This window comes from Nerophis lumbriciformis, linkage group LG15 (genome assembly GCF_033978685.3).
Source record: "Nerophis lumbriciformis linkage group LG15, RoL_Nlum_v2.1, whole genome shotgun sequence".
NCBI classification, from domain to species: Eukaryota; Metazoa; Chordata; class Actinopteri; order Syngnathiformes; family Syngnathidae; genus Nerophis; species Nerophis lumbriciformis.
Window position 1 is genome coordinate 38,015,755 of NC_084562.2, and position 23,986 is coordinate 38,039,740.

Sequence of the window (23,986 nt, forward strand, 5' to 3'; positions counted from 1 at the left end):
GACTCTTACTATTATGTTGGATCCACTATGGACTGGACTCTCACAATATTATGTCAGACCCACTCGACATTCATTGCTTTCGGTCTCCCCTAGAGGGGGGGGGGGGGTTACCCACATATGCGGTCCTCTCCAAGGTTTCTCATAGTCATTCACATCGACGTCCCACTGGGGTGAGTTTTTCCTTGCCCTTATGTGGGCTTTGTACCGAGGATGTCGTTGTGGCTTGTGCAGCCCTTTGAGACACTTGTGATTTAGGGCTATATAAATAAACATTGATTGATTGATGGACAACTGTGAGCTGCAACATGGTGGCGGTCATACATTATTTGATGCAAGACAAACCAGTAATCACCAAACCACCAAAATGATTCCTGAGCGCAGCCACTGCTGCTGCTCACTGCTCCCCTCACCTCCCAGGGGGTGGAACAAGGGGATGGGTCAAATGTAGAGAGTAATTTCACCGTAATTTCACCGTAATTTAACCACACTTAGCGTGTGTGTGTGACTATCAGTGGTTCTTTAACTTTAACTTTAATCAGCCAGAAAGAATGAGAGGGAAATTGTGTATTCCTGTTACTTGCAAAACTCTTGTTTAATGAGGGTAGTCATTTCACGGATGTGTGATTGACTTAGTGTTAAACTGTGATTTACATCTACCCTGTTTTATTTGTAGCAGTTTTAGTTAAATGACACTTTGTTATGAAACAAAACATTATTTGGTCTATAAACGTGCTTATCTGCCATTTTCACATCATTGTGCGGGATTTAAGGAACATACATTTTTGAATCATACAAATCAGCCAGACCTAATTACTACACTTTTCCTTAATATGCATTTTCACTGAAATTGAATATACTTCAGTTGAAGTATTTTTTCTAATTACTGTCATCACTTTTCTGCTTTCATCGTAGTCTGCTGTCGGCTTTGAGTATGCTGGGAAAACCGAGAAACATGCTTCACAGAAAGGTGATGTTTAACATGTTGTTCGTTTAAGCTTTAGCCACAAATTAGAGTTTGCAACTTGTCGCGTTATTTGGGGCATGCTGCCTTCCTTATTTTCGTTGTCACATTTGTCAGAGTAATTCTGGATAAGTATTTGCACTTATTATGAGTTTATTAGACTTGGTTAAAACTACACCAGCTGTCTACAGCAATCATTTTTTACAACTCTGCCACCATTGTTTCCTGCGTGTTCTTTATGTTGGCATCATTTTGGCACATGGAAATGTAAGCACAGTATGTGTTATGTCATATTTGACATTTATACTGCATGTTTTCAATTCCACCAAGCCTACGGAGCTGTTTCATGTTTTATTTTAACCTTAAAGAAAAACATGCAGACAGTAGTTGGATTAGATATTCAGTCCAGCCCCAAATTGTTCATACCCTCGGCCAGTGATTTTCAACCACTGTGCCGCGGCACACTAGTGTGCCGTGAGATATTGTCTGCTGTGTCGTGGGAAATTATGCAACTTCACCTAATTGGTCCAAAAAATATTTTTTGCAAATCAATAATCATAATAATGTGCAGTTGTCTAGTGCCTGTGCTGTGTAGAGCTTGGCAGGGTAATCTTGTAATACTCCATACCAGTAGGTGGCAGCAGGTAGTTCATTGCTTTGTAGAAGTCGGAACGCGTCGAGGATGGTTTGTCGTGATCCCAATATGCAGAGCACAGCGGGAGACAGTGTGCAGGTAAAAAGGTATGTAACGCTTAAACCAAAAAATAACAAGGCAAGTCCCGCTAGGAAAAGGCACTGAAGCATAGGAATGGCTATGTAAAACAAAAGTAAAACTGAACTGGCTACAAAGTCAACAAACACAGAATGCTGGACGACAGCAAAAACTTACAGCGTGTGGAGCAAAGAGGACGTCCACAAAGCACATCCCGTACATGACATGACAATCAACAATGTCCCCACATAGAAGGATAGCGTACGCACAACTTAAAGAGTCTTGATTGCGAAAACAAAGCAGGTGCGGGCAATAGCACTCAAAGGAAGGCGTGAAGCTGCTACAGGAGAACACCAACAAAACAGGAAGGGTCACCAAAATAACAGCGCAAGACAAGAACTAAAGCACAACACACAGGAAACAACAAACTCAAAATAAGGCACGACAACCTGGTGGAGTTTCATTGTTTAACCTTTTCTGCTGGTGGTGTGCCTTCGTATTTTTTTTATGAAAAAAATGTGCCTTGGCTCAAAAAAGGTTGAAGAACACTGCCCTAGGCAAATTATGACCAATTTTTTTTTTCAAATATAAATAAAAGTTGAAAAATATGTTTTCCTCAATGATGCAGCCTTATCTAATTCGGTTTATTTTCTGAGAAATGCCTTTATCATTTTTAATGAACCAAACATTTGCTGGTTCAATAAAAGTAACTTTAAATAAAAGTTAAAGACGTGTTGGATCTGACATCAAAATATGAATATGAGACAAAAAAAGTAAAATTTCAGCTGTTTTTTCCGATATTTACTATGGATATTTACTATAGATCTGACACTGGCTTTATTTGTAATAGAATGGAATACCACATTTTTAGGTGAACTCATTTATTGGAACATACTCAGATCCAGATTTAAATACCATCCATCCATTTTCTACCGCTTGTCCCTTTCGAGTTCGCGGGGAGCGCTAGAGCCTATCTCAGCTGCATTGGGGCGGAAGGCGGAGTACACCCTGGACAAGTCGCCACCTCATCGCAGGGCCAACACAGATAGACAGACAACATTCACACACTAGGGCCAATTTAGTGTTGCCAATCAACCTATCCCTAGGTGCATGTCTTTGGAGGTGGGATGAAGCCGGAGTACCCGGAGGAAACCCACGCAGTCACGGGGAGAACATGCAAACTCCACACAGAAAGATCCCGAGCCCGAGATTGAACTCAGGACCTATACCTAAAAATAAAAATCGAAATACAAATCACTATTAGTTATCCTATCCTAACAGTCAAAAATGGTTGTGATAGCATCACACTCTGGGGCTACTTTGCTGCCAGTAATGCAGTGGATACAATCATGAAGGAGTTTACCTCAAATCAGATGGATATGATGTAACAATTGTGTGTTCCAGCAGGACAATGATCTGAAATACACAGACGCATCAAAACCGGTTTTGGAGTAGATAAAATAAGATGACAATTAAGTTTCTGGATTGGCCTTTTTTTTATAAAGCCCTGACCTCAACCCTATTGAACAATTGTGGACTCTGTTTAAGAGGCTGGGTTCATGACAAGAAAATCAAATGAGTTGTCTAAATTCAAATTTGTGCATACAGTCCTTTAAAAAATGTTTTGCAAGATTTGCATTGTATAAAAATTTCATGCTGGAAAAAGAACAGCCAACGATAAGCGTATACATCATATGCTTGTTTATGACTAGAACACAAAGACTCGTATAGTAACTGTTATGCTACTTCATTTATCGGCTGACTTTTGCCCCCATGCTTTGCTCTGTAGACTACAACACTGGGTTTGGGGGGAAATATGGTGTTCAGGCTGATCGTGTCGACCGGAGTGCGGTGGGCTTCGATTACCAAGGCAAAACTGAGAAACACGAGTCCCAGAAAGGTTGGTCAAATATTTCCTTCTTTGTATTCAAATTAACCACGAAAGACATGAAGAAATACAACCAAATTTAGTCGAGAGAGCTCTGTGCATTATCAGGTTGTTTTATTTTCATTCTTTTGCCATTTTGTTTTTTTCCTATTTGAATTATAACTTTGGACATTTGATGGCCTTATAGTGTCAAATAATTTTTGGGTAGTGTTTCTTACAACTTAATTTATATTTTACGGACTGACTTTCAAATAAAACAATCCAGTTGAGAGAAAAAAAGAAAAGAAAATCCCCATGGGGCCCGGCCGGGCACAGCCCGAAGAGGCAACGTGGGTCCCCCCTCCAATGGACTCACCACCCATAGCAGGGGTCATAGAGGTCGGGTGCGATGTGAGCTGGGCGGCAGCCGAAGGCAGGGCACTTGGCGGTCCAATCCTCGGCTACAGAAGCTAGCTCTTGGGACGTGGAACGTCACCTCGCTGGGGGGGAAGGAGCCTGAGCTAGTGCGCGAGGTGGAGAAGTTCCGGCTAGATATAGTCGGACTCACTTTGACGCACAGCAAGGGCTCTGGAACCAGTTCTCTCGAGAGGGGCTGGACTCTCTTCCACTCTGGCGTTGCCGGCAGTGAGAGGCGACGGGCTGGGGTGGCAATTCTTGTTTCCCCCCCGGCTCAGAGCCTGTACATTGGAGTCCAACCCGGTGGACGAGAGGGTAGCTTCCCTCCGCCTTAGGGTGGGGGAACGGGTCCTGACTGTGGTTTGCGCTTACGCGCCAAACCGCAGCTCAGAGTACCCACCCTTTTTGGATTCACTCGAGGGAGTACTTGAGAGTGCTCCCCCGGGTGATTCCCTCGTTCTACTGGGGGACTTCAATGCTCATGTTGGCAGCGACAGTGAAACCTGGAGAGGCGTGATTGGGAAGAATGGCTGCCCGGATCTGAACCCGAGCGGTGTTTTGTTATTGGACTTTTGTGCCCGTCACAGATTGTCCATAACGAACACCATGTTCAAACATAAGGGTGTCCATATGTGCACTTGGCACCAGGACACCCTAGGCCGCAGTTCCATGATCGACTTTGTAGTTGTGTCATCGGATTTGCGGCCTCATGTTTTGGACACTCGGGTGAAGAGAGGGGCGGAGCTTTCTACCGATCACCACCTGGTGGTGAGTTGGCTGCGATGGTGGGGGAGGATGTCGGACAGACCTGGCAGGCCCAAACGCATTGTGAGGGTTTGCTGGGAACGTCTGGCAGAGTCTCCTGTCAGAGAGAGTTTCAATTCCCACCTCCGGAAGAACTTTGAACATGTCACGAGGGAGGTGCTGGACATTGAGTCCGAATGGACCATGTTCCGCGCCTCTATTGTCGAGGCGGCTGATTGGAGCTGTGGCCGCAAGGTAGTTGGTGCTTGTCGTGGCGGTAATCCTAGAACCCGTTGGTGGACACCGGCGGTGAGGGATGCCGTCAAGCTGAAGAAGGAGTCCTATCGGGTTCTTTTGGCTCATAGGACTCCTGAGGCAGCGGACAGGTACCGACAGGCCAAGCGGTGTGCGGCTTCAGCGGTCGCAGAGGCAAAAACTCGGACATGGGAGGAGTTCGGGGAAGCCGTGGAAAACGACTTCCGGACGGCTTCGAAGCAATTCTGGACCACCATCCGCCGCCTCAGGAAGGGGAAGCAGTGCACTATCAACACCGTGTATGGCGGGGATGGTGTTCTGCTGACCTCGACTGCGGATGTTGTGGATCGGTGGAGGGAATACTTCGAAGACCTCCTCAATCCCACCAACACGTCTTCCTATGAGGAAGCAGTGCCTGGGGAGTCTGTGGTGGGCTCTCCTATTTCTGGGGATGAGGTTGCTGAGGTAGTTAAAAAGCTCCTCGGTGGCAAGGCCCCAGGGGTAGATGAGATCCGCCCGGAGTTCCTTAAGGCTCTGGATGCTGTGGGGATGTCTTGGTTTACAAGACTCTGCAGCATCGCGTGGACATCGGGGGCGGTACCTCTGGATTGGCAGACCGGGGTGGTGGTTCCTCTCTTTAAGAAGGGGAACCGGAGGGTGTGTTCTAACTATCGTGGGATCACACTCCTCAGCCTTCCCGGTAAGGCCTATTCAGGTGTACTGGAGAGGAGGCTACGCCGGATAGTCGAACCTCGGATTCAGGAGGAACAGTGTGGTTTTCGTCCTGGTCGTGGAACTGTGGACCAGCTCTATACTCTCGGCAGGGTCCTTGAGGGTGCATGGGAGTTTGCCCAACCAGTCTACATGTGTTTTGTGGACTTAGAGAAGGCATTCGACCGTGTCCCTCGGGAAGTCCTGTGGGGAGTGCTCAGAGAGTATGGGGTAACGGACTGTCTGATTGTGGCGGTCCGCTCCCTGTATGCTCGGTGCCAGAGCTTGGTCCGCATTGCCGGCAGTAAGTCGGACACTTTTCCAGTGAGGGTTGAACTCCGCCAAGGCTGCCCTTTGTCACCGATTCTGTTCATAACTTTTATGGACAGAATTTCTAGGCGCAGTCAAGGCGTTGAGGGGATCTGGTTTGGTGGCTGCAGGATTAGGTCTCTGCTTTTTGCAGATGATGTGGTCCTGATGGCTTCATCTGGCCAGGATCTTCAGCTCTCACTGGATTGGTTCGCAGCCGAGTGTGAAGCGACTGGGATGAGAATCAGCACCTCCAAGTCCGAGTCCATGGTTCTCGCCCGGAAAAGGGTGGAGTGCCATCTCCGGGTTGGGGAGGAGATCTTGCCCCAAGTGGAGGAGTTCAAGTACCTCGGAGTCTTGTTCACGAGTGAGGGAAGAGTGGATCGTGAGATCGACAGGCGGATCGGTGCGGCGTCTTCAGTAATGCGGACGCTGTATCGATCCGTTGTGGTGAAGAAGGAGCTGAGCCGGAAGGCAAAGCTCTCAATTTACCGGTCGATCTACGTTCCCATCCTCACCTATGGTCATGAGCTTTGGGTTATGACCGAAAGGACAAGATCACGGGTACAAGCGGCCGAAATGAATTTCCTCCACCGGGTGGCGGGGCTCTCCCTTAGAGATAGGGTGAGAAGCTCTGCCATTCGGGGGGAGCTCAAAGTAAAGCCGCTGCTCCTCCACATCGAGAGGAGCCAGATGAGGTGGTTCGGGCATCTGGTCAGGATGTCACCCGAACGCCTCCCTAGGGAGGTGTTTAGGGCACGTCCGACCGGTATGAGGCCGCGGGGAAGACCCAGGACACGTTGGGAAGACTATGTCTCCCGGCTGGCCTGGGAACGCCTCGGGGTTCCACAGGAAGAGCTGGACGAAGTGGCTGGGGAGAGGGAAGTCTGGGCTTCCCTGCTTAGGTTGCTGCCCCCGCGACCCGACCTCGGATAAGCGGAAGAAGATGGATGGATGGACAGTTGAGAGAAAATGGAAATTTGAGCCAAATTATTTTAATGACACAGGGTTTTGAAATGTAAATAATGGTTGGAAGAAACTGCTGCACATGAACTTCTGATCTACATTAAAGTTCATCTGGTCCGCCAAAATTACTTTATTTTATTGAATTATTCAGGACAGTGCACACTATTTAACAATCTGATGGACAGACAGTGAATCAGTCAGATTATAGTATATTTGCTCATTTCCATCTTTAGTCCCCCAAACCAGTGTGGGTGGCAATGGAAGCAAGGTGTGCCCAAGGACACAACAGCGGTGGCAAATAGGATGGCAGAAGCTGCATTTGTATCAGGAATATGAAGTTTCTAGATCACCACTCTAGCAGCTGAGCCACCCGATGTTTTCTGATTTAAAATGTGTTCCTGAAGTACCTTTACTTTGTTATTAATTGTTGTGCTCTTTCATTTGCTGTGGTCATCGTCAGATTATGCCAAGGGTTTTGGAGGGAAGTTTGGCGTGGAGACTGACAAAGTGGATAAGAGCGCTGTGGGCTTCGAGTACCAGGGCAAAACTGAGAGGCACGAGTCTCAAAAAGGTCAGTTGCTTAGATCTTAACAAGGTGACAGTTAATACTTTAAAACTCTTGGTTTGTGTGCATTCAGTGGACGGTCCTGTAAACTAGCAACAATGCCTGCTACATACTGAAGCTGTTTTTTGACTGTCATCTAGGGTTGTTCGGTTTACCGGTATTAATAAAGTACCGTGATACTAATTGATTGAAATCAGTACTATACTGCCTTTGAAAAGTACCGGTACCGTTCTTTCATCTAAGTGCCGCTGTGTGGTGGTGACTACAGAGCCAAGGCGCATGATGTTGAGTGTGTCAAAACGCACACACAAAGTGCATACAAGCAATAACATCGTGGTGGGGAAAAATGGCCAAAAACTGAATGAAGTACAATGTGGAGGTATTTGGTCTTCAAAACTAACAGTAAAGATGACGCTTTAAACAAGTGTTGCATTAAAACACGCCTTGCCAAAATGTGGCGATTAGTATTACCACCTTTGCTTCAAACTTAGGTAAACATTTAAATGATAAGGGACGGCGTGGCGCAGTTGGGAGAGTGGCCGTGCCAGCAACCTGAGGGTTCCTGGTTCAATCCCCAACTTCTACCAACCTCGTCACGTCTGTTGTGTCCTTGAGCAAGACACTTCACCCTTGCTCCTGATGGGTCGTGGTTAGGGCCTTGCATGGCAGCTCCCGCCATCAGTGTGTGAATGGGTGAATGTGGAAATAGTGTCAAAGCGCTTTGAGTACCTTGAAGGTAGAAAAGCGCTATACAAGTATAACCCATTTACCATAAGTATTCAGATCTGCACGAGGAGTTATAAAGAGTGACATGTAATAATGTAGTTATTACACCTGTCCTGCTGTTCGCTCCGGTGCAGACCGTAGTGGAGGAGTGCAGGGGAGACATTCCCTTCAGTTCACTTTACCTGGCAATGGGTCTGCTAAGATCCGCTTTCCGGTCAGAATTCGAGGCCGCCGATTTGTGACAATCTGGTTGCTTTGTTATTAGTTTTGCTGGGCTCAACCGGACCCATTCATCACTTTACTGTGAGCGCTCCTTTTTCTCTGTACTCGCCCACTCACTCACTGACATCACTCAGCCAACAGGTTGACATTGTCGCAAACACACACACTCATAAGTTAACAGCTCCTCTGTTGTGCTAAATATGTAGATACAAAATATGTAGATACAAAATATGTAGATACATAACATGTAGATACATTCTATGTAGGTATGTACGTGTCTAAAATCTGAGAATGAATTGCAGTGTGGTCTGTCCAGACATGTCTGTCTGGACTCTAAAAACGCAGCATAGCACAGTGTATCGCTCTACCTGTAGCTGCTTGTCTGACATACTGACAAATGTTTTACTGCTTGCTTGGGCAACTGCAGTTCACAAATAGTGTTCCCTCGATTATTATCGCAGTAGTTAAGTTCCAGACCCATTCGTGGTAAGTGAGTGCACGCTAAGTAGGAATTATATGTATTTTATAATTTGCATACATTTTAGGCTTTATAAACCCGGCTCTTACAAACATTTCCCACACTATTACTAACCTTTGTCACACTTACGAGTATACAAAGTTGGGACAATGTATACAGTGAAAATTATGTAGATGATCCATCCATCTACCGCTTGTCTCTGCATATGGTATTTTTTTTTTAATACCTTCGAGATGCTTTATGACAAACACTGTCCATTGAAACAACTTAGTAAGAAGCAATAGAAAAATAATCAGCCATGGATGACAAAAGGACTGAAAAATGCTTGCAACAAGAAGAATACATTATATAGAACATTTATAACACAGAGATCTACAGAGGCAGAAAACAAGTACAACGCGTATAAGAACAAGCTAACTGGCATACTACGAACACGAAGGAAATAATATTTCAGTCAATTATTGGACCAGAACAAAAAAAATATGAGAGTAACATGGGGCATCCTAAATAGCATTATTAAAAATGGTGCCAAGAAAGATTATACTAAATACTTCTCAGATGGAAATGTAAAAAATGACAATATGAACAAAGTAGTTGAAAACTTCAATAAATACTTTGTGAACATTGGACGAAATCTGGAGGAAAAGATTCCAGATCCCGAGTCAGTTGAGGACTTGACTGACACTACAGACAGAAATCACAACTCTTATGTTTCTCGAAGGAGTGACCAAAGAGGAAATAATCAATATTGTGGAAAACATTTAAATCCAAGACCTCAACTGATTGTCACGGAATTGATATGGAAACGATAAAAAAGGTTACTGAAGAGATTTCAGAACCTTTTAACATATATCAGCAACCTATCATTTCAAACAGGCAAATTCCCAGATAAAATGAACATCGCAAAAGTCGTACCAAGTTATAAGACTGGAGACAAACACCAGTTTACAAACTACAGACCTGTTTCTGTACTGGTGATTGAAAAACTGTTTAATAACAGTTTGAAAAAATTAATTAATAAAAATGAAACACTCACAGACAACCAACATGGACACAGAGCCAACATCTCAACATCAATGGCATTAATCGAAATAACGGAAGAGATCACCAATGCAATAGATAGAAAAAAATATGCTGCTGCAGTGTTTATGGATTTAACAAAAGCATTTGACACAATGAATCATAGCATCATTAAATTAGACAGATATGGAATCAGATGGTTGGTCTTGAACTGGGTAAAAAGCTACTTAACCAACAGGTTAAGAGCTAGGTGAACACACTTCTACAGAGCTGAAAATATTTTGTGGCGTACCTCAGGGATTAATACTTGGACCAAAATTGTTCAATCTTTATACAAACGACATTTGTAAAGTTACAAAGGACTTAAAGTTAAAGTTATTATTTGCAGAAGATACAACTGCATTTTGTTCAGGAGAGAACACACAGACGCTAATACAAATAATAACAGAAGAAATTAACAAATTAAAAAGATGGTTTGACAAAAACAGACTATCTTTGAATCTCAGTAAAACTAAAATAATGCTATTTGGTAACAGTAGAAGGGAAAATCAATCAATCAATCAATCAATGTTTATTTATATAGCACCAATATGATTCAGTTTAAGAGACTGTTCAAACTACAAGTGTTCACATAGTACAAAGAACAACAATTATGATGAAGATCTTGAACCTTTTTTTTTGTTTACTTACTATGGTGTATTTTTATTCATTATTTATTTATTCACTGTTCTGTTACAAACAGAGAACAAGGAAATGGGATAAAATTGCTATGATAAAGAAAGGGGTAGAATTAAATATTCTCTGCTTCTTCGTACTCTTTTTCGGACGCCCTGTAATGAAACTACTGGAAATATGTGATGCATTACATTGTATCGTATGCACGTTCCAAATAAACTGAAACTGAATTGAACTATCTTCTTAAACATTTTCTACATTCTTAGCCTATGTAATCTTAACGTACATTCTGTATGGGTATCCATTAGGGATGTCCCGATCCAGATTTTTGCACTTCCGAGCCGATACCGATGTTGTTTTTGCACTTGCATCACTTCCTGTCAATGAGAAAGGACGCAAAAGAAAAAGGCTCCGATTCTGCTACCGGAGTTTTTGTTAAATCTGAAGATTTTGACCACTGATTTGTGATCACAGCCACAGGAGAGTCACCTGGCATCTTCGATCTGATATTGGTCAGTTGAGAGGCACAGAAACGCTGAAATAAGGCGAGTTGGAAGAGCCGTTAGCCTCAAGCCAACGGCGCCTTGCCGCAGTTCAAAGCGGTTGCCTGGCAACCGAAAGCTACGGCGAGTTTACAGCTGTTTTAAAGTGATTCCGACGTCGCAGAGTGATATAAGTTGACAGGCTGACACCCAAAATTGATCTCTGAACGGCGCAAGGTACGAAATTGTTGAAAAAACAAGTGAAAAGTACCGCAAGTTGCTAAAGAAGTAACTGCCGCTAAGACATAAGAGGCACTGACGTCATCGACTGCCGCGATGAAAAAAGGTAGAGGAAAGACTGAACAAGATTTGAGGCTGGACACAGGACATGATGGGATGCAAGAATGGATACAAAAAATACTCCATGATTTTAAAGAAGAAATGAAAGAAGAATGGAAGTACATGATGGAGGGATGGAAAGAAGAAATGAAAGAAATGAAAGAAGAACACAGACAAGATGTGAAAAGTCTGCAGCAATGTATAGAAAGTCTGCAATCTGACAAAACCATCAGAAAAAATGAAGCCACTGAAATGGGCAAACAAATAAAGATCCTTCAAGAAGACAACAACATGCTGAAGAATATCATAGATGGAATGGATCAGGATAAACGGATGAATGATATCATCGTGACAGGGCACCGAATTAAACCAAGATCCTATGCGAAAGCTGTGAATAATGAAGGTGAACCAGATGAAATGGATATGGTCTCAGCAGAACAGCAAGTGGTCAACTTTCTGCAATCAAAAGAAATTGAAATTGACATTAATACCATCGAAACATGCATCCCACTGAACGGAAGAAACAACAACGCCACTCCAGTCGTGCTCGTGAAACTTGTAAACAGAAAATCTAAAATGGCATTGCTGAGACAGGGAAAGAAGCTGAAGGGAACAAATGTGTACATGAATGAGCATCTCACAAAACGTAATGCTGGAATTGCCAAGAAAGCACGCGACTTGAGAAAGCAGGGAAAAATCCAGGGAACGTGGAGCGCCAACTGTAAAATCTACATCAAGCTGAATGGAGGTCCAGAAGCAAGAGTACTTGCTGTCCAAGACATCAAGGACCTGGACAATTTTTAAAGTTTACACAGCTTCCACAACAACGATGATAATGAACTCTGACAGAAAACAAGCACCTAAATTCAGCATCAACACTACTATGTTCCAAGGAACGACTAAACAAGAGGACCTAGATTCAGGATTGCATCCACCTACACTTATAGAGATTATTGAAACAACATCAAAGATTGTTGAACAAGAAAACATGGAACTAAAAAATTTCTGCAACAAAGATCATAAAAACCAGGATTTGGAAAATGATATAGATCCAGATACAAATTTTTTCTCCCACTTCAGTAATAATTGTTTTTATTATACAGATGATCAATATAACAGCAACATTAAATGTGATAACAAATTGTCAATTATTCATTTTAATAGCAGAAGCTTGTATGCAAACTACAACAATATTAAGAACTTTTTGGAACACATCAACGAACCCTTCAAAGTCATTGCTGTCACGGAAACATGGATTGATGATAAAAAAGGAATAGATTTTGATCTGGATGGATATGAACTAAACTACATCAACAGAAACAACAAAAATGGAGGAGGAGTAGCTGTGTACGTGATGAAGAACCTGAACTACAAAGTGGTAAAAAACATGTCATTTGCTATAGATAATATTTTAGAATGTATAACAATTGAAATATGTCAGGAAAAAAGCAAAAACATATTCATCAGTTGTATATATAGATCACCTAAGTCAAGTATAGAAACATTTGAAGAATGGATCAAGGCTACTTACATGGACAATGGGCAAAGAATAATTTTCCTATGTGGTGACTTTAATATTGACTTATTGAACCCTAACAAGCAAAAGTCTATTGATGACTTCATTGATACAATGTACAGCATCAGTTTATATCCTAAAATCACAAAGCCAAGCAGAATTACAGGACACTGTGCCACGCTTATTGATAATATTTTTACCAATGATTTTGATAATAACACTACAAGTGGTCTACTTATAACCGATGTTAGTGATCATCTGCCAGTTTTTACAATATATGATGGAAACTACAAGAAGAATATGGAAGACAAAAGGACATTTCGAAGACTGTGCACAGAGAAGAGGATGATTGCTTTCAAAATTGAGCTACAAAAGCAAGATTGGGACAATGTGTACAATGAAAATGAGGTTGATGAAGCATATGAACATTTCTTAAACAAGTTCATAATACTTTATAACAAACATTGTCCATGGATACAACTCAGTAATAAGCAGAGAAAGAATAATCAACCATGGATGACAAAAGGATTAAAAAATGCTTGTAAGAAGAAGAATACACTATATAGGAAATTTATAGCACAAAGAACTACAGAGGCAGAAATTAAGTACAAAAAGTATAAAAACAAGTTAACATACATACTACGATTATGTAGAAAAGAATATTACAGTGAATTATTGGACAAGAACAAAACTAATATGAGAGCAACATGGGGCATCCTCAATAGCATTATTAAAAATGGCACTAAGAGGGACTACCCTCAATACTTCTTAGACGGAAATAAAAAAAATGACAACATAAAGGAAGTAGTTGAAAGCTTCAATAATTATTTTGTAAATATTGGACCAAAATTGGAAGAAAGGATTCCAGACCCAGTTTCAATTGAGGACTATAATGATACCATAGAGCGAAATCCCAACTCCATGTTCCTCAGTAATGTGACACAGGAGGAAATAGTTACAATCGTGAAAAAATGTAAATCCAAGACTTCAACTGATTGTAATGAAATTGATATGGAAACGATAAAAAAGGTTATTGAAGAGATCTCAGGACCATTAATGTATATTAGTAACCTATCATTTCAAACAGGTACATTTCCAAACAAAATGAAAATAGCTAAAGTTGCACCAATTTACAAGACTGGCGACAAACATCAATTTACAAACTATAGACCTGTTTCCTTACTTCCACAATTTTCTAAAATCATTGAAAAACTGTTCAATAACAGATTAGAGAGTTTCATAAATAAAAATAGAATACTCGAAGAAAATCAATATGGATACAGAGCTAATGTTTCAACTTCGATGGCTTTAATTGAAATTACAGAAGAAATTACCAATGCTATAGATAATAAAAAATGTGCGGCAGCAGTTTTTATGGATCTAACTAAAGCATTTGACACAATTAATCACAATATTTTAATCAAAAAACTAGAACGATATGGCATCAGAGGGTTAGTCTTAAACTGGATAAGAAGTTATCTAATGAACAGGAAACAATACGTGAAGGTAGGCGAACACACCTCTACAACGCTAAATATATCCTGTGGTGTACCTCAGGGATCAATACTAGGACCTAAATTATTCAATCTATATATAAATGACATTTGTAAAGTTACAAAAGATTTAAAGTTAGTATTATTTGCGGATGATACAACAGCGTTTTGTTCAGGAGAGAATACACAGAAGATACTACAAATAATAACAGAAGAAATTAACAAATTAAAAAGATGGTTTGACAAAAACAGACTATCGTTGAATCTCAGTAAAACTAAAATAATGCTATTTGGTAACAGTAGAAGAGAAAGTCAAACACAAATACAAATAGACGGAATAGAAATTGAAAGAGTAAATGAAACCAAATTTCTAGGTATAATGATTGATGATAAATTGAACTGGAAATCTCACGTAAAAAATATACAACATAAAGTAGCAAGAAACACGTCAATAATGAATAAAGCAAAACATGTTCTAGACAAAAAATCACTTCATATTCTCTACTGCTCACTAGTGTTACCATATCTGAGTTATTGTGCAGAAATATGGGGAAATAATTACAAAAGTACACTTCATTCATTAACGGTGTTACAAAAAAGATCAGTTAGAATAATACATAATGTTGGATATAGAGAACACACAAATCCTTTATTTATTGAATCAAAGATTCTGAAATTCTACGACATAGTGAATTTGCAAACAGCTAAAATTATACACAAAGCAAACTATAACCTGCTACCCAAGAATATACAACAATTCTTCTCAAAAAAAGAGGAGAAATATAATCTTAGAGAGAAATGTAATTTAAAACATTTGTATGCACGTACAACACTTAAGACCTTCAGTATATCAGTATGTGGAATTAAATTATGGAATGGATTAAGCAAAGCAATCAAACAATGTACTAATATGATCCACTTCAAGAAACTCTTCAAACTTAAAGTGTTTACAAAGTACAAAGAAGAAGAACCATGATAAACATTCTGAATTTATTTAACTCATCCATTCTTTCATTCTTTCACTCACAAAATAATCTTACTTATCTCAACATATGAAATGTAACTTACTTCACCAATTATTATTTATTTACTTATTTTATTGTGATTACTTATGGAGTATATTGTGAATAAATTGAGAACAGGAAGTGAACAAAAGTTTTAGCAACTGTCATGTAAAAGAAAAGGGGTAGGATTAAATAAGCTTTGCTTCTTCCTACTCCTTTTCGAACATGTTGAAAAGAGAAACTGGAGATTGTGATGTATCATGTTGTATACTTGCATGTTCGAAATAAACTCAAACTCAAACTCAAACTCAAACTTCCGATCCGATACCGATACTGGCCGATACTGGCCTATCCGAGCATGTATTAAAGTTTAAAGTTATTTAGCCTACTTAGTTGTCAGAATCATGTTGAAAAGGGTTTTAGTACTCTTGATAACAACTGGCCAGCTGAATTAGGGGAGTTTGAATAATACACAATGGTTGGTAACAAGAAACTGACCTGTTTATTCAAGGATAAACACAAAATAGACAAAATTATACATGACAAACAAAAATGGCATCATTGAACTAGGACTGCGCGGTATGGCCTTTTTTTAATATCGCGATATTTTAAGGCCATATCGCGATACACAATATATATCTCGATATTTTGCCTTAGCCTTGAATTAACACTTGATGCATATAATCACGGCAGTATGATGATTCTATGTGTCTACATTACAACATTCTTCTTCATACTGCATTAATATATGCTACTTTTAAACTTTCATGCAGAGAAGGAAATCACAACTAAAAAAATCACTATTTTTTTCATACGGTGTTGATCTGGAAATGTTTGCCTCTGCATTTTGATGGTTTGGGCGTGTGGCACTGAATGGAGATGTTGACGTGCGGAGTTTCAAACGCTCTTCATTCTCTAGCAGGGGACTTTTCAAATGATGCTACATATTAGCAGTAATGCTACTTTGTATAGCAACGCTTTTGCTCCACATTTGACAAATTATGGTTGTCTGTTCGACATATTCCCACTTGAAGCCAAACCACCCCCAGACGATGAACCCCCGCTGTTTTTTGGGGGAATGAATTAATTCTTCCTTCATTCGTATTACCACTCGCACGCAATGTTCCCTCTAATTTTTCATGTGTGTGAGCAAACGCAAAAACTCCCTGAGCATTCAGTGGAGCCCATGTGAGCAACATCAGACGTGCACACTGTGGCTACACCAGCAGCACACCTGTCCCAAACCTGACTAAATAACAAGTTCAATTTTCTCAGCTGCATTCGGGCGGAAGGCGGTGTACACCCTGGACAAGTCCCCACCTCATCGCAGGGCCAACACAGATAGACAGACAACATTCTCTTATTATTATAATCAAATGACAGCAGTCATTTCCATGAGCTTATTTTCTAATATAAGTGTTTAGGCCCACTTACAATGACAATAACAAAAAATATTGTTTTTCATGAACTGTGTACTTGTATTGTTTGTCTGGGTGGAGGTCCTGCTTTGGAAATAACTTGTACCCCTTTCAGACATTGCATTTAGTTCCTATTAAAACATTCACATGTTGCACAATGAGATGTAAGCAGGGGATCATGTGTACATTCCTGCAACTTCCTGTTTGTAAAAAATATATTTTTATTAGTATTTATTTAATATACTAACAGCATTTCATGATTAATAATTATAAATTAAGATTCCTTATAGATGACACTAGAATAAGCACACATTTGATTGATGAATCATAGTGTAGTGACCTGGAATGACACTTTATGTGTGGTGTTGGAGTTGTCCGACTTTTTGTGTGGCTGTAAACGCATCACTGGCTAAGTGCCATATGTGCATTTTATTTTACTCTGGACCACTCTGCAAGTGAGAAAGAGCGAGCGGCTGCTGTTGATAGTTGCTTTTGGTCTGGTTTGTACTGCAGAAAATGACCACTTTTGCTAGATATCATTTTTTTTTACCAATGTTTTGGTGATGTGTTTATGGCCGACAATAAAGAGTTTTGCTCAGTAAAGTGATGGATGGAATTCATGTCCTCAAAGCGTCTCGACAGACGTTACAATATTTGAACAATGATGACGAAAACTGTTTACTCTGTCGTGTCCGTGTGTCGAAAATTGTTATGCGCTTAATTTTTTATTTGATTTTGTGCGTGGCATATAATTGCTGTGCGCAGAGGACGCTTGAGCAGTGCGCAATTGCACAGGCGCGCACCTTAGAGGGAACGTTGCTCGCACGGCTGCGCTAGCATCACAGCTAACGTTAGCCATGCTGCTACGTCTCTGCTGGGAGAAGGCGTATACATATGTGACGTATGTCGTGACAGTATGTGACGTGTGTAAGAAGGTGCGCTTGCTGTCTGTGAGAGGGAGACACAGGAAAGAGTGAGAAGAGCCTGTCGTGTAATACCAGCAGCTAAAAGCAACTGCGTGAGAATCCACAGACCTGTGGATGTGTTGAAGGTGTGCTGGAAAATGCGGAACGTAAATTAGGGAGCAGCAGAAAAGTGGAATGTATTATTTAAATCGGTGCGTTGGAAAACACAGACCGGAGTTTTTTTTTAAACTGGATCTGGATCGGCATTTTCCCATGCCTTGCCGATACGCATATTTTGGCAAATATCGGCGGCCGATCCGATCCAAATATCGGATTGGGACATCCCTAGTATCCATCGGTGAATGTTGAGGATGTAGCTGTGCCGTACTGGTGACGATAAATGAATTAATGGCTTTATTGCAGCAACTTAACACCCTCTTTACAGTCATGTTAAATGACTGTTGCCGTCTTTCTTAATTATTCTTAGTTATCCTTTTCTTCTTCCTCCTCCTCCGAAGATGGATGCAGTAATGCTAACTTAGGCTAATTGCAAGTTACTTTAGCATTGCATCCAGGAGTTCCACCTTTTTTTGTGATGGTAAGCCTCTTCCTCTTCATAGGGCTTGAAATTCTAATTTGGTAGACATTTTAGGAAAACACAACAACTTGCAATAGCTGCTCTGCCAATCAGATCCGCTAAAAGTCTGCTTACAATGGAGCCTATGGGACTTCCTCTATTCTGCCTATATAGCGCTCTAAAAACCTTTATAAACACCTGCAACATTGTATATACACGCGATAAGTATACAGGACTGTCTCAGAAAATTAGAATATTGTGATAAAGTCCTTTAATTTCTGCAATGCAACTAAAAACATGAAAATGTCATACATTCTGGATTCATTACACATCAACTGAAATATTGCAAGCCTTTTATTATTTTAATATTGCTGATTATGGCATACAGCTTAAGAAAACTCAAAAATCCTGTCTCAAAAAATTAGAATATTTCCTCAGACCAAGTAAAAAAAAAAAAAGATTTATAACAGCAAAACAAAATCAAACATTTGAAAATGTCAATTAATGCACTCAGTACTTGGTTGGAAATCCTTTTGCGCGGATTACTGCATCAATGCGGCGTGGCATGGAGGCAGTCAGCCTGTGGCATTGCTGAGGTGTTATGGATGCCCAGGATGCTTCAATAGCGGCCTTTAGCTCATTTGCATTATTGGGTCTGGTGTCTTTCAGCTTCTTCTCCACAATACCCCACAATTTCTATATGGGGTTCAGGTCAGGCCCTGCGATGAGGTGGCGACTTGTCCAGGGTGTACCCTGCCTTCCGCCCGATTGTAGCTGAGATAGGCTCCAGCACCCCCCGCAACCCCGAAGGGATTAAGCGGTAGAAAATGGATGGATGGATGGGTTCAGGTCAGGGGAGTTGGCAGGCCAATCGAGGACAGTAATGCCATGGTCAGTACACCAGTTACTGGTGATTTTGGCACTGTGGGCAGGTGCCAGATCATGCTGGAAAATGAAATCATCATCTCCATAGAGCTTTTCAACAGATGGAAGCATGTAGTGCTCTAAAATCTCTTGGTACACAGCTGCATTGACTCTGGACTTGATGAAACACCAGCAGCTGACATGGCTCCCCAAACCATTCACTTCACACTGGATTTCAAGCAACTTGGATTTTGCTCCTCTCCAGCCTTGACTTCCAAATGAAATACAAAACTTGCTTTCGTCTGAAAACAGGACTCAGGACCACTCTGCAACTGTCCAGTGCTTCTTTTCCATAGCCCAAGTCAGACGCTTCTTCCGTTGTCTTGAGTTCAGGAGTGGCTTGACCATGGGAATACGGCTACATGCTTCCATCTGTTGAAAAGCTCTATGGAGATGATGATTTCATTTTCCAGCATGATCTCGCACCTGCCCACAGTGCCAAAACCACCAGTAACTGGTGTACTGACCATGGCATTACTGTCCTCGATTGGCCTGCCAACTCCCCTGACCTGAACCCCATAGAGAATTTGTGGGGTATTGTGAAGAAGAAGCTGAAAGACACCAGACCCAATAATGCAAATGAGCTAAAGGCTGCTATTGAAGCATCCTGGGCATCCATAACACCTCAGCAATGCCACAGGCTGACTGCCTCCATGCCACGCCGCATTGATGCAGTAATCCGTGCAAAAGGATTCCCAACCAAGTACTGAGTGCATAAATTGCCATTTTCAAATGTTTGATTTTGTTTTGCAGTTATAAATCTTTTTTTTTTACTTAGTCTGAGGAAATATTCAAATTTTTTGAGATAGGATTTTTGAGTTTTCTTAAGCTGTACGCCATAATCAGCAATATTAAAATAATAAAAGGCTTGCAATATTTCAGTTGATGTGTAATGAATCCAGAATGTATGACATGTCCATGTTTTTAGTTGCATTACAGAAAATAAAGGACTTTATCACAATATTCTAATTTTCTGAGACAGTCCTGTATGTGTAATGTGACAGGCCAACCAACATAATAAAACATCACTTACTGTATGTACAATGTCTTTTCTCACCTGGATGCCGTTTAGATGAAGAATGACTCATAATCCTCGCGAAGGGTTAAAAAAAGGGTGTGTGCAAACCAGCACCTTTTGCGTGTCTTACTCACCATTTCCGAGTCTAAAGGCTGTCAAAGTTAACTAACTTCTCAGTTTATGTCCACATCATTTTACTATCAAGGCGAGAGGAATTATTTTTTATTTAGCCTTAACTTTTACGAGCACCGAGACGAGAAAGCAGCTCTTTAGCTTTGAATGTCAATAAAGCAGCATAAAGAAGTTGCCTCCTTTTGATCAATGCGCTGCTAAATGTAGGTCCTTAATGTTAGTGCTTATGATAACAATATCGCTAATACTTGGTTAATATGCAGGTCACGACATGGCGCTTTTTGGATCATTATTTATTGGGTTTTATGGTCAGAATAAACACAATAGATGCAATGACATCATGGCTCCCATTGGCCCCATTGTAAGCAGACTTATTGAAGTTTAAAGGGGAACATTATCACCAGATCTATGTAAGCGTCAATATATACCTTGATGTTGCAGAAAAAAGACCATATATTTTTTTTAACCGATTTCCGAACTCTAAATGGGTGAATTTTGGCGAATTAAACGCCTTTCTATTATTCGCTCTCGGCGCGATGACGTCACAACGGGAAGCAATCGGCATTTTCTCACTTTCGTTGGTGTGTTGTCGGAGGGTGTAACAACACGAACAGGGACGGATTCAAGTTGCACCAGTGGCCCAAAGATGCGAAAGTGGCAAGAAATTGGACGAAATTTGTTCAAAATATGAGGCTGTGGGGAAAGCCGACGAAATGGTCAGTCGTTTGTTCCGCACACTTTACCGACGAAAGCTATGCTACGACAGAGATGGCAAGAATGTGTGGATATCCTGCGACACTCAAAGCAGATGCTGACATCAACTCCAAAACTGGACAGATCAGCTTTCAGGAAAAGAGAGCGGATGAGGGTATGTCTACAGAATATATTAATTGATGAAAACTTTATTCATTACTCGCGGTTTTACGTAAATTATTATACATAAACTGTATTTACCAATAATTTAGCTTAAAACATTTAAATGCACTCTCAAAGTGCATGTTGTTGCCAAATGTATTTCATATGCTGTAAACCTAGTTCATAGTTGTTAGTTTCCTTTAATGCCAAACAAACACATGCAAATCGTTGGTTAGAAGGCGATCGCCTAATTCGTCCTCGCTTTCTCCCGTGTCGCTGGCTGTCGTGTCGTTTTCGTCGGTTTTGCTTGCATACGGTTCAAACTGATATGGCCCAATAGCTTCAGTTTCTTCTTCAATTTCGTTTTCGCTACCTGCCTCCACACTACAACCATCCGTTTCAATACATGCGTAAGCTGTTGAATCGCTTAAGCCGCTGAAATCCGAGTCTTGCTGTTCTATCCACCATGTTTGTTTGTATTGGCATCACTGTGTGACGTCACAGGAAAATGGACGGGTGTATATAACGATGGTTAAATCAGGCACTTTTAAGCTTTTTTTAGGGATATTGCGTGATGGGTAAAATTTAGAAAAAAACTTCGAAAAATAAAATAAGCCACTGGGAACTGATTTTTAATGGTTTTAACCCTTCTTAAATTGTGATAATGTTCCCCTTTAATTACGAGTTAAAATTGCTTTAAAAAGATATTTGTTTTCTTGTCTCTCGTAAGGTTATGAATTATAGGCAAAATTCCTAAAAAAAGAAGTGCAGTTCTCCTTTAAATATAAGGAAAATAAGAACTTGACATACATTATAAACAAACTTCTGGCTTCCTCACACCTCCAAAGACATGCACCTGAGAATAGGCTGATTGGCAACACTAAATTGGCCCTAGTGAATTAAAGTGAGTGTGAATGTTGTCTATTTGTGTTGGCCCTGATTGTCACTGAAGGCATCAAAACTATGAATGAACACGTGGAGTTATGTACTTAACAAAAAAAGGTAAAATAACTGAAAACATGTTTTATATTCTAGTTTCTTCAAAATAGCCACTCTTTGCTCTGATTACTGCTTTGCACCCTCTTGGCATTCTCTCGATGAGCTTCAAGGACACCTGTGAAGTGAAAACTATTTCAGGTGACTACCTCTTGAAGCTCATCGAGAGAATGCCAAGTGTGTACGAAAAAGTAATCAGAGCAAAGGGTGTCTATTTTGAAGAAACTAGAATATAAAACGTGTTTTCAGTTATTTCACCTTTTTTTGTTTAGTAACTCCACATGTGTTCATTCATAGTTTTGATGCCTTCAGTGACAATCTACAATAGTCATGAAAATAAAGAAAACGCATTGAATGAGAAGATGTACTGTGCGAGTGCGTGTGTGTGTGTGTGTGTGTGTGTGCGCGCGTGCATATATGGTATATGTGTGTATACTGTATATATATATAAACATATATATATATGTGTGTGCCTGTATATATGTGTGTGTGTGTATATATATTTATATGTACTGTATATGTGTATATATATATATATTGCAGCCAATTGTCCTGTTTCACACAATACTAAATTTGTTGATGAGAGAAAAAGAAGGCATGCATTCTAAAAGGTAGTTCAGTGACCAAACCTTTCTGTAATGTGTTCCTGCAGACTATGTCAAAGGTTTTGGTGGCAAATTCGGCGTGCAGACTGACAGGCAGGATAAATCTGCTTTGGGATGGGACCACCAGGAGAAACTACAGCTCCATGAATCCCAGAAAGGTATTACATTTGTTTGATTTAACATTCTTTACATGATTGACTGTAGTACAACAAGATTTCCTTGAACTCATCTTTACTTAATCATGTTGATGATGGTGATAAACATATAATCACTGATAAAAAGATTCTACTGAATTATAAAGGTTTTTATAATGTTGGATACTCATGTTATACAATGTCAAAGTGTCAAAACATAAGCGTAAAATTATACGCTTTTTTTATGCGGCTCTCTATCGATCTGAGTTTGCAGATGTACCTAATGGTGTAACCGACGAATGAATATATTGTTTATGAAGTGTATTTTCGACCGTGACTGGGGAATAAAATAGCGGCAATGCTTATTTTTAAGATGTATATTTAACGGTATACATTTTGAAAATATATATTTTGGAAAGAGTGAGGTATGGAGGGTTTAATTTGCAATCTGGCAACGTCTCCACACACGAACCATTTGCAGACAGACTAAATACATTATTATAAATGTTACTCTGGAGCAAAATTTAAGCAAAATGTACACTAAAACATATCAAATAAATAATATCTAGACCACAAGGAAGTGTGTTAAATGTAAATTAGAATCATCCAGGATTTCCCCGAGATTGCCATTGTGATGGGACCGTGGCCAGGGGGTGCGTGGTGTGGACGTGGTCAATATAATGTCATCACATCATTTGCATAATTGGTGGTGATGTATGTATTTTCTTTAACATGCTTACAAATTGTATACATATATTTAAAAACAAATCTGTGTTTTTTAATTCGTATTAACATATAGTTTTTCCAGTATTGTATTGTACTGTTTTAGTAGTTAATACATATAAATTATTTTTTTCACTATTTGTAAAATATAATAATTTATCACTTGCCATTTTATATTGTACCTAATTATATAGTCCTGTAAAAATCTGAGTATGTGTGCAGAAAATGTGAGACTTT

At 40.3% G+C, this 23,986-nt stretch overlaps 1 protein-coding gene across 4 annotated transcripts in view; it reads left to right on the forward strand.

Moving 5' to 3' along the window:
* The window catches only part of cttn (cortactin), a 58,367-nt gene that overhangs the window by 15,163 nt on the left and 19,218 nt on the right, over positions 1-23,986 (forward strand). For 3 of the 4 annotated variants that reach the window (XM_061975195.1, XM_061975198.2, XM_061975196.2), the window contains exons 6-9: positions 913-967; positions 3,463-3,573; positions 7,403-7,513; positions 22,940-23,050. In XM_061975195.1, coding sequence (XP_061831179.1) covers positions 913-967; positions 3,463-3,573; positions 7,403-7,513; positions 22,940-23,050 — 388 coding nt within the window. The remainder of the gene's footprint in view (positions 1-912; positions 968-3,462; positions 3,574-7,402; positions 7,514-22,939; positions 23,051-23,986) is intronic. The other variant, XM_061975197.1, reaches the window with a different exon arrangement.